We start from the raw sequence: 11,004 nt of genomic DNA, 5'->3' as shown, positions 1-11,004 counted from the left end.
GAGGGGAGCATAGGATGGCTGTGAAGCGGTAAACACACATACAACTCTCAAATTTTTGAATTGTGTAAGGAATACGTATTTGCTTGACCTCTAACATCGACAACATCCACCTGTTTTAAAACAAGCAACTGTAGGACCTTCTGATGAAAGTGTGATTTTCACATTTGCACTCTCTCCTTCAGCGGACACAATATTGCCTATGGTTTCGATGCCCACTTAATGGGAAGCTGTTATTTCCTCAGGACTGTCAGTTCCCCATAGTCTCCGTGACTCAGGGTAGGAGTGGATACCCAGAGGCTCCCGGCCAGACGCCCAGCAGGGCACTGAAGACTCGACCTTTTCTTGGCAGTAGGAGCTTCGTGAACTTTTCTCTGCGTTTGGGCTACTGCCAAGTTGCCACACGCATTATTTATGTGCTAGTTTGCCTACGGTGAGTTGCCTGTTTGGGTGAGCGCTCCTGAACGGAAAGCGAGCGCAGGGAATAGTAAATCTGCAAAAACGGAGCAAGAGGTCAGAGGAAGCTGAGATTTTATTTCTGAAGGTTGGTAACGCTTGGGACTTCAAAGCTTAAGAGTGTTCTCGTTTTGCGCTGCAAACGGGGAAGAGTTTAGTGTAACATAGTAAGTTCTTCAAGCACTGCCTGGTAATGTTACTCTAAATAGCCTGCAACGCGACTGGTCAGAGCAGAGAGTTATTCCTTCCAGGTGCGTGCCTGTATAAAAACCTCTGGAGCGTGCATCCCCCCCGCGGGAACCTCCAGCGCCATCCGTCACAGCAGGTAACCACGCAGCAAACAGCTAACCTGTCTGACATGTGCTTGTGTTCTCTGCTCACTAACAAAGGAAATGCTTCCGTCTGAATTGTTGTATTTCAGGTCAGCCAAAGAAAATCAGTGTACCTAACCCCTACTGTTGCGCAAGAAGTGGCTATCACTGCTGGTTTTCAGTATTTGGATACGTTTACCTTGTGGACTCATATGTTTATGACAGTGATGTTCCTCACACTGACATTTCATTTATTTCTTAGCATTTATATTAATATTTTAACATACATATATTTTTATTAGTGCATGAGAAAATGAGAAAGTCGCATGAGCTCTAAAACAGGGACGTTTGTGTATGGTGTGAGTGTTTGGCAAAGCCCTCTCTCGCAAAGAACATCTGAGCAAATGGAATTGGCTTTTGCCCAAATGATTCAGACTAAAATGGACTTTGCTGTGTAACTTCGTGTAGAGGTGAGAGAAACACGTATCAGCAGAGCTGTGTTTACAGCTGAAGACCCAGTAACACAGTACTGCTCGCTAACCTACTTTTTTAGGGGGAGGGGATGTGGGGGCATGAAGGGAGGGCTACGTAACTAGATTTGAAGAGCTCTTACCCAGCCATGGATTTTGGAAGTTTAAAGAGGCAGAAAGTTTATTCTCACAGGGGATAAACTGTTACCTTAATGTTTATCATCATCTTATGAATTGCCCTTCAGCGTTTAATTACCTTGTTAATGTGGCGTTGTCAAATAGATATAATTTTGTGAACTATTGTTTCTTCCTTAGGTTCTGAAGAAACCAAATGTGATTTTGTAAGTTGTTTTGTTCACAACAGTTTAAGATCATTAGTTAAGTCAATATGGGTTTAAAAACTTTGGAAAGAACAGAATTTAGATGATTGTTTCCCTTCAAGATCATTTTGAAAAGATATCAGCTGCTAACATTCAGAAAGAGCCGACAGTTTCGAAGGGAACAGATTTTGATGGCAGTAGTATTATACCAAATCAAAATGCTTTCAGAGATATACCATTTTCAGAGAGCTATGGATCAGAAAAATGTCAAAATAGTAAGAAGTGTCAGTGTTTACAATTCTAGTAACAGAGCAACAACTCGACCATGTCACACATAGGGCAAGTAATAGTGCAAACACCACATATTTGCAAACAGCTTACTGACTTCTTACTTGTGTCCGTAGTCTTCAGGCACAGTTTGTCATTAAAATGATAAAATAAAGCTGTGCATCATGAAGGCCAAGATCCTAATACACTAGAATTCTTGAAATTGTAAGACTAAATCTGTCCTGTAGTTTGCAGCTAAAAAATTCTTTACTTTTTACTCCAGTTTATGAAATATATCATTAATAGTTGTGGCAGTGTATATCTATCTACCTATATAATGTAGTTTATATAAAAAAAATCAAACCCACCTTTCTGTTTTGCAAAACCTACACCTATGACAAGATATTATTATAGCATCTAGAAGCCCCAGGATAAACCAGAGCCTGGTGTGATACGTGACATACAAATGTAAAGCGCATAATCTTTATCTCCCCAGTTTCCCATCTAAGAACTCAGGCAACTGATGAATTTAAGGACTGCATCGGTCTCACCACAGTATCAGTGTAACCACTGGGTGTCTTAAAGACCTGCCAATCATTTTATGAAGGGACTTAATAAAAACCAAAGCACCTTTATAAATATTTAAGCAGGCTTCTCTTTCAGAGGAGCTCAAAGGACAAAGCATGAGAAGGGAGAGCAATTTTAATTTTAAAAAATGTAACGTCTAATTTAATTTAGAATTCAGTCTGTACTGATTTAGTAATAACAGGGTATATATATCATTAGCAGAGACGCAATTATATTTACTACAAGTATTTAATAATGGATCAACAAATATACACTTACTAAGCTTGTTTCCAAGCTATTTTGTGGTATTCACTGCTATGCATAGCCAACTGAAATTTGGCCTGTTGCAGTACAAACTTATCTTGGCATAGAAAAAATACAGAAGGATCACTTTCTACCCAAACTGACAAGTCAAACAGTTTACTCATTAAACAAGCCTTTCTAGGTTTTACATAGAAGGTACTGGACAATGCAAAGTCTCCCCCTGCTTTGCAATTTCAGAACTGGCCTTTCACTTAACTAGCACAGATTTCATGCTACAAGAGCCTTACAAAATAATGATAACAATAAAAAGCAAACAAAAACACACACACACAAAAAAAACAACCCCAAGCAAACCAACCAACCAACCCTGAAAATATAGTGCTTTGCATGTTTAAACACGAAATGTTCAGGAGACTGGGTCCTCACACAAGTGTTCCCTGGCAGTAGCCATCACCAGTTCTGACATTGTTCTGTTCTCATTACACACCTTGCCAATTACACAAGTTTTACTTTCTCAGAGACCTCCTAAATCATTAAAACATGATGAGATTTTATTTTATCTCAAGATACTAAAAAGAGGCATTTCGGAAAACTGGAAGTATATTTTTGATTACGTGAGACTACACAGAAACCATTGCGGTTGTAAGGAGGCACAGTTTCATGTGTGAAATGTGAACATCGATGCATTAACTCATACACCAGAAAACACTGTAACTGCAGCATTACTGTCAGCCTCTTACCTACCATAGTCATATCTCAAATTATACACAAAATGTATGTAACAACCAGAACCTGTTACTAGCTAGGTGGAGGCCCTCTAAGAATACATCTGCAGAAATCAGTTTAAAGCACTCTTTTTTGAAACAGTACAAAACCCGCTGCGACGACTGAACAAATGTAGTGCTAGGGGAGTTAGAACACAAGTCCTGTCCTCGTGAATGAACAGAGTAGCAATAAGGAATGTATCAGGTATCAGTAAAACTGCAATGGTGTCAGTATCATGTGTGCAAAATAAGCCACCCACACAAGTCAGGAGTCATTCTGCTCCTTAAAAAAAAAAAAAAAAAGAAATATATATATATATATATATATCTCTCTATCTATCTATCTATCTACTTGCAGGCATTGCTGAACCCCCCCAGCTTCTGCCAAACCTCTCCCCCTTCTGGCCAGGGTATCTCCAACAGCCTCCTACGATATGATGGAACCCAAATTACACAGCATTTCGTCTGCAGTGCACATGGCTGGAAAGAGCAAACAAACATGCCTACTCAAAAATGAACAGAATAAAGCCAATGATGGATAAAAATGTAATACGCTTCAGCCATCATGATACATGGGAAGGGTGAACCTGTACAGTGTCTGGTCAGAGCAAGTTATGAGCCTTTGGTTTTTTTTTTTCCTCCTCTTTACACATACGTGCGTGTATACACACACATGCATATATGCATAGGTGCTATCACTGAAAAATACTCTAGTTGAGCACAAAGTTTCACAGGCATGTTTCTCCCCAGGCAAATGCAGATCCAGCCCTACTCCTGCTTTTACTGCTTGTAGGTTGGTATCATGCAGTCCCTTCTTATGCCAGGTGCTGCCCTGGATGCTAACGGTGCACAGTCATTCATAACACACACATTGCTCTCCAAAAAAGCTTGCCCATCCAGACTTCTCATTGAAATGATTTCCTGACCACCATTTGCATGCTCCGCAGTTCACTGCATTTCAGGGTAATCCAATTAGTTCTGCAAGAAAAGGCAGGGAAGAGGAGGCAAGTGTATGCAAGGAGACAAAATCAAGAGCACTGACAGCAGCAAATTAAAGAATTTTATCGCAGGAATGTCACCATCCAGAGTTCTTTGGGAAACAGTAAATGACACAGATAAAAGTAACAGATGTTAAAAAGTTGTTCATCTTTGTCAGCTGTTGCTTCAACTGGTAGGAGGATCACCCAAGCAGCTAGTTTTTCAGACTAATTAGTAGCATCCATTGAGTGACATAGTGCTAAGACTTTGCATAAATTATAATATAAACATTGTAAAATAATAAGTGATAAATGTGATAAAATGAAAAGTCTGATAATATTACTGCATTATGTCACCTCTCATCACGGCTTCTGTCCCTCCAACCTGTCGCTAAAAAAACCCCCAAACCAGAGCCCACCCAAACTACGTGCTGCCTTCTTCCAGTCATCTCTCACACAAGGAGAGTGCTCACAAGCTTTTATAACATTATTCTTCCCCTTCCATTTCAGCTCTTTTGCCATGATCTCTGCACAGCAGCCACCGTTCCCCAACAATATTCAAAGAGTCATGGACTGCCCAAGTGAGGAAGAAGAAACCTGTGAAGAGCAGTTTGAGTCTGAAAACTGCACCTGCAGCTCCACATGTGCATCCTCAACAGCAGAACCCAGCTCAGGTTTAATCCAATTTAAATATTGTAATTGCTATGGCATGCTAACATCTCATATTTTCACATTTCTCAGTCTCCAAATAGTAAATGTCACTGTGTCACTTTTCCTTTTGATCTCTATTTTTTTCTCACACTTTTTCCCTATATTTATATTTATTATCAGACCACATCTACAAAAATAACTCTCTAATTAAGACTTATGTTTAAAAAAACCCCAAACTCTGGATTTTATTTAGACATCTGAGGATTATTCTCAATTACAATCAGAGATTGATTATAAAATGCATTAATTGGGTTGGCACTGTTGAAGCTTTGGGATTACAAATTTCAACAGGCTAAAACGCTCAAACACCTACCAAGGACTTCAGGCAGACATCAGTTAAAACCCGTTGAAGCCAGAGCAAAACTTCTCCTTACAGTTAATTTTGCACCATCTACACATGTCATGACAGGCTTCCACCAACAGCGCAGCCATCGAGAACGAGAGTGTCCTTGTTTCCAGTGAGATCAGACAGACCAAAGCTGAGCTCTCCTGAAAAATCTGAAATACCTGCTCTGATGAGACATGTTAGCACAACTGTAGTACGGATATTTGCTGAGCAGTGCCCTATGTCACTTGAAGAGTATCTCACTACCCTCCTTTTGTGGAAGGGTTAAAAAAACCCCGATAACCACTAAATAGAGCTGAGTTTTCTTCAATGGAAGAAGTAAATCCTAAATTACAGCTTTTTGTTTGTTTTTTGTAAAAAGAAGCTTAATGTTTAGCTATTTGTTGGTGACCCTCTAGCAGCCATATTAAGTAAATTAAGTATATTAACATATAAAGACAAAAAGCAAGATGCAACTATTTGGTGTTTGTATCTGATTTTGAAAGTCGCTAGAGCAGACAGGTTAGGAAAAGGTATTTAAGTCTCAAATAAAACATGAGATGCAGAAGGCAACTTCGCTGTATTTAGTATTTTGACACGCACTAATGCATCACAGAAGTTTTGTGAGGGAGGGAATACAGTGATGACTAAAGGATTCAGAACTACCTCTGGTTAAAAGCTGCCACAACACTTTTTAATGAGGCAATACTACTCAGAACAGAGCAGTTACCTTGCAAAATTTTTAAGCAGCTATGATATCACACTGACAACAGGAATTTGCAAACGCTGATCTGATCCAATGGTTGAAATACAAAGAAATATTTTGCAGCAAACGGAAAACCCGTAACTTCCCACTGAATAAACTCCCCACAAATGACAACTACAGCACACACCCATACAATGGCATACCCCAAAATACAAGCCAAGTTGGTCCTGATGGTTTTCTAGCCCTATTAGCAGAGTTACATATTTGAATTAGTAGATTTTTCCTAAAAGGTTCCTTTCTGTCACAAAATTGCCCACACAAACACTCAGAGTGGCAGGAAATGACTGCTGTTCCTTTTACTCTCTGGCCAGCCAGACCGTCCACGTCTGGACACCAACCAGTCCCAAGGCCAAGGACCTGACAGCTTTGTCAGTCCATGTATCTACGTACTACCTTCACAAAATACTTCTTACTCTTTAAGAAGTTGCATACAAACACCTGCACAGAAAAGTACAAATTGTGTCTCTTTTCTCCCACAGATTTACCAGTAACCCTTAAAATACTACAGAACTGGGTTCCTAGAGTTTCCCACTACTTCGACAAAGAGCACTACACGTACGTGGGCCACCAGATTGTCATTCAGGAGTCCATAGAACACTTCGGAGCTGTGGTGTGGCCGGGGGTAAGTACGCGATGCGGCACCCAGAAAGCTGACACGGCAGAAGGGTAAACTGTGACAGTAGCACACAAATATTGAAGCTTTCTTAGGCGACACTCCTGGTAGCTGAGGTTTCCCCATGGAGAACAAAATTGGGAGGTGCTTGAGCAGAAAGCTCTGACTTATGCCAATTTGCCAATCCACACCAAAAGAACTGCGGCATCTACATATTTGTAAATTAGAGGCAGATGTTGACGAAAAGTTAAGAAAGGGAACTCAGGAAGAAGTGTTCAGCTTCTTCCATATTTCCTGTCAGTCACTGCTGGGAAGAAAACAAGCAGCAGTACAAAAAGGAGGCTGAAAAAGAAATTTGGGAGAGATTACACAAAAGACCTTAAAACAAATTTGCTTCTTTTAAAGAACAAGCTGGAACAGTTCCATTGCAACATGGAAAACAGTACTTGCAAAGACTGAAGAAGAACTGTTTGCTTCTGCTCTTAAAACATGGATTTTATGTGGATTGAGAAAACTGCCTTTAAGGGAAGAAGGTCAACTGACAAAGACATGAAAATTAGGATTTCAAAATTTTTCAGATCCACATTTATTAAAAAGCTCACAGAAAATGGCAGACAATTTCAAAACAATAGATGAAAAGAAAGCGTACGGGTGGGTGAAACAGTATCTTATTTCGAAGTGTCAATTCATCAGTTCTCACGTTAATCAGGTGTCAGAATGCAGATAGTAAAACTTTCCAAGAAAATCGAGAGGTTGCACAAATTAGACTGGTGATTCATTAGCTGTCAGCTTTCCCAGAGCTGGTAGCCAGTGTTGCATTATCAAAAGCACAAGAGTTTAAACAGTAACAGTAACACAACTCTAAAGGAGAGAAACAACAGGGGGAAGGTAGTTTCTTTGGCATCGGTTTATGTTGTTTATAAACAGCCAATTTATATTCTATTGATGAGACCTTTACAAAAGTCTGATAAACAATACTTCCATTCAGTGTGGTTGTTTGTTGGTTTTCTTTTTAAAGTTTATACTATTATCAGCAGACAAGTGTTGAGTAAATAAATTTTATATTTCCTTTGAAAACAAACAAATTAAAAAAAAAAAATCTCTTCTGAAGCCTGAATCTACTTTATGATAGTGATAACAGACCATAACATTTATGATAATAACCCAGAACATTATGCTTTCCATATTGTTAAACCTCTTGTTTGCTGTTCTGACTGTGTGGTTCACATTAAAACACTGCCTACCTTGCTTGAGCTGTCAGAGGACTCACAGTGTACAGAGTGTGCAGCAAATCCATATGCCATAAACCTAAAAATAAGCTGTTTTTTTTAATATAAAAACCAGGACATATCATAATTCTTTCCATGTTACATTTTTATGTTACAGCCTTCACTGTTTTTCATTGTATATATAAAAAAAACTTGTATAAAAAAAAAATCTAATGACTTTTTGTGCAACTTACCTGTTACCCCTTATATGTATGTGTTAACCGTTTCAGGCACTGGCTTTATCTCAATATCTGGAAACAAATCAAGAACAATTCAACCTCAAAGACAAAAAAGTTTTGGAAATTGGTGCTGGAACAGGCTTGCTTTCCATTGTGGCCTGTCTCTTAGGTTTGTAAATTTATATTTCCTTTTGGATTTCTTGTGAAAGATGATCTAGATCTGCCACTGTCACTTTAAGGCAATGAAAGAACAGTTGAAGTAAGCTTTGTCACTGCCTTTTTAAAAATGAAAATTATTGTAAAATACTGTTTTGTCAATAAAAGTAACTACCCTAGTTATTTGTGAGGGGGAAGCTGGGGAACTTATGTAGATAAAGTTTCATATATATATATATATGTTCAACTACATACTGATGAATTGACACAAATTCATGTTTTCTTTAGGAGCTTACGTCACAGCTACTGATTTGCCTGAAGTTCTTGAAAATCTCTCATATAATATTTCAAGAAATACACAAAATATGACTATGCACAAACCTGAAGTGAGAAAACTGGTATGGGGAGAAGGCCTCAACGAAGACTTTCCTGTATCAACTCACCATTATGATTTCATCCTGGCAAGTGATGTTGTGTACCACCATACAGCTCTGGACTCCCTGCTAGCAACTATGGTGTATTTTTGCAAGCCAGGAACAGTATTACTATGGGCAAATAAATTCAGATTCAGTACAGACTATGAATTTTTGGAAAAACTTGGCAATATATTTAACACAACCATTCTAGCAGAATTTCCAGAATCAAATGTCAAGCTGCTTAAAGCCACAGTAAGAGAGAATTAGAGAGGAAATTGTTACTAATTTTGATTTAATGGGAGCACCTTGCAGTTTGGAATGTTCTGAAGCATTGCGGTGCACCTTCTGTGCATTTATGTTTGTAAAGTTGCAGTTGTATCTGAATTTTGCATTACAAGTTATGACAAAGCATATAGCAATTTGTCTCTGGCTGATCCATACAACCTGTTCAAACAGACCAATTTCACTCCACTGAAGGAACAATGTTAGTAGCAACAGTTAGTAAAAAGGCTTTAACAAAGCACTGATATTCTGGGCTGCACTGAACTTCTGTTGTTTGTAAGGTATTTTCTTTCAGCAACTTTCATTTCTGTACTCTTTCAGAAACCAGTACAATTTTTAGCTTAATTATTTGTTTTTATTAACGATAAAATATTTTAAAGTATCAGAGTGCACATGGTGTTTTTTGATCTTCAACTTTGCACATTTATTCTGCTGTGTTTTACATTTTTGACATTATTAAACATATATGTATAGCTTTACAATACCTGATCAAGATTTAACTGTCTGGCACCTTTATACATGTATCAGCCTGTCCTGATACTCAACTTCACATGGATTTTTTGAGTTGCCTGAAATCACTCCAAAATGAAGATTTACAAGAGCACCTATGCATCAGAAATTCTGAGTTACACATTGTAACAATTTGAGAGGTTGAATTTTTCTTAAAAAAAATTAAATGTAAACTCTTGCAAACAATACAGGTAATGATGTCCCGTTACTTTAGTCTAATAAATAAGATTTTAGCTACTCTTGCAGTAGCTTTAAGGCCTTCATACAATTGAAATAAAGATCAAACACGTTAAAATTCAGTTTACTGTAAAAAATACAGAGCTTTTACAGGTTTGTCGTTAAAAGTGACAGTTAAGAACCTAACATGCATGCAGGAAGCCTTTCCAGCCTAATTCCAAATCCTTGGTGTTGGCAGTTCTGGCACATCCATTGCCAGCAATGGGATGCACAATAAGGAAACTCCCTGATGACAGGAGATGGGTTGACAGGTATTAAGCTGTACCCAGGTACCTTTACTGATAAATACACACAATTTAATAATCAGCATTCAGTAACGAAAGCATGCATTCCAATAAAAAGTCAAACTTATATTTTCACGTCCTGCCCCATATAAAAATCACTTAAAGTTTACAATTGTTGGTTTTCTAGAATACACAATAATCAGGTGGATACATGACAGGAAGCCAGTTTTCAGTGAAAGTTGCACAATGAGTCCATCCAAGCAACTTCATTAGCTGAAATAAAGAAATCTAACATTAAAAAAAGAGAGAAGCTCTAGCGTCATATTTTTAAAATCTTAATGCTTCCAACAAACACTCCATTGATATCAACATCTTACTAGAGGTGTCTTATCAGAAAGATAACAGATATGGAGAACTGGTGATGTTTGAATTACTTAGTACTGAAAGGGAAAAAGAAAAACATTCTGTATGATCTACAGAGACTCCAGTGGTGGGCTACAAAGATGATGAGGGGCCTAAAGCACCTTTCTTATGAAGAGAGAAGGAGAGCTGGGTCTGTTCAGCCTGGAAAAGAGAAGGCTGAGAAGGGATCTCAATGTTTATAAATATCTCAAGGGTGGATGTCAAGAGGATGGGATCAGACTCCTTTCAGTGGTGCCCAACAATAGGATGAGGGGCAACAGGCACAGACCGAAGCACAGGAGGTTCCATCTAAACATGAAGAGAAACTTCTTTACTGTGAGGGTGCCAGAGCACTGGAACAGGCTGCCCAGAGAGGCTGTGGAGTCTCCTTCTCTGGAGACATTCAAAACCCGCCTGGACACATTCCTGTGAGATCTGCTCTGGGTGAACCTGATTTAGCAGGGCAGGTGGATTAGATGATCTCCAAAGGTGCCTTCTAACCCAAACTATTCTGTGATTCTT

The 11,004-nt window shown here is 38.7% G+C and overlaps 2 protein-coding genes across 5 annotated transcripts in view; one reads left to right on the top strand and one right to left on the bottom strand.

Annotated features, from left to right (window-relative positions):
* The first annotated feature begins 620 nt into the window (after positions 1-620).
* On the top strand, positions 621-9,496 carry METTL21C (methyltransferase 21C, AARS1 lysine). Of its 2 annotated transcripts, none has more exons than XM_065829695.2 (5): positions 621-778; positions 4,904-5,067; positions 6,675-6,817; positions 8,307-8,424; positions 8,700-9,496. In XM_065829695.2, the coding sequence occupies exons 2-5, from the start codon at positions 4,914-4,916 to the stop codon at positions 9,092-9,094; spliced, it is 810 nt and encodes a 269-aa protein (XP_065685767.2). In that variant the 5' UTR covers positions 621-778; positions 4,904-4,913; the 3' UTR covers positions 9,095-9,496. The 2 variants fall into 2 exon arrangements, with proteins under 2 accessions (XP_065685767.2, XP_071663259.1); XM_071807158.1 differs by lacking the exon at positions 621-778 and adding an exon at positions 1,553-1,575.
* TPP2 (tripeptidyl peptidase 2) overlaps positions 7,379-11,004 on the bottom strand; it is a 52,189-nt gene continuing 48,563 nt past the window's right edge. For all 3 annotated transcript variants that reach the window (XR_011738562.1, XM_065829691.2, XM_065829693.2), the window contains one exon: positions 7,379-10,353. Coding sequence is in view for 2 of the 3 variants with exons in the window: in XM_065829691.2 (XP_065685763.1) it covers positions 10,264-10,353 (90 nt within the window). In the remaining variant the exon portion in view is untranslated. The remainder of the gene's footprint in view (positions 10,354-11,004) is intronic.

This window comes from Patagioenas fasciata, chromosome 1 (genome assembly GCF_037038585.1).
Source record: "Patagioenas fasciata isolate bPatFas1 chromosome 1, bPatFas1.hap1, whole genome shotgun sequence".
NCBI lineage: Eukaryota > Metazoa > Chordata > Aves > Columbiformes > Columbidae > Patagioenas > Patagioenas fasciata.
The sequence above is the reverse complement of the archived record's forward strand: the minus strand, read 5'-3'. Positions and strand labels throughout refer to the sequence as shown.

Excerpts from the sequence above, each read along its gene's own strand:
- METTL21C (XM_065829695.2), top strand. The coding sequence starts at position 4,914 with ATGATCTCTGCACAGCAGCCACCGTTCCCCAACAATATTCAAAGAGTC. Across the intron at positions 5,068-6,674 it reads AACAGCAGAACCCAGCTCAG|ATTTACCAGTAACCCTTAAA; the intron begins GTTTAATCCAAT and ends TTTCTCCCACAG. Across the intron at positions 6,818-8,306 it reads GAGCTGTGGTGTGGCCGGGG|GCACTGGCTTTATCTCAATA; the intron begins GTAAGTACGCGA and ends TAACCGTTTCAG.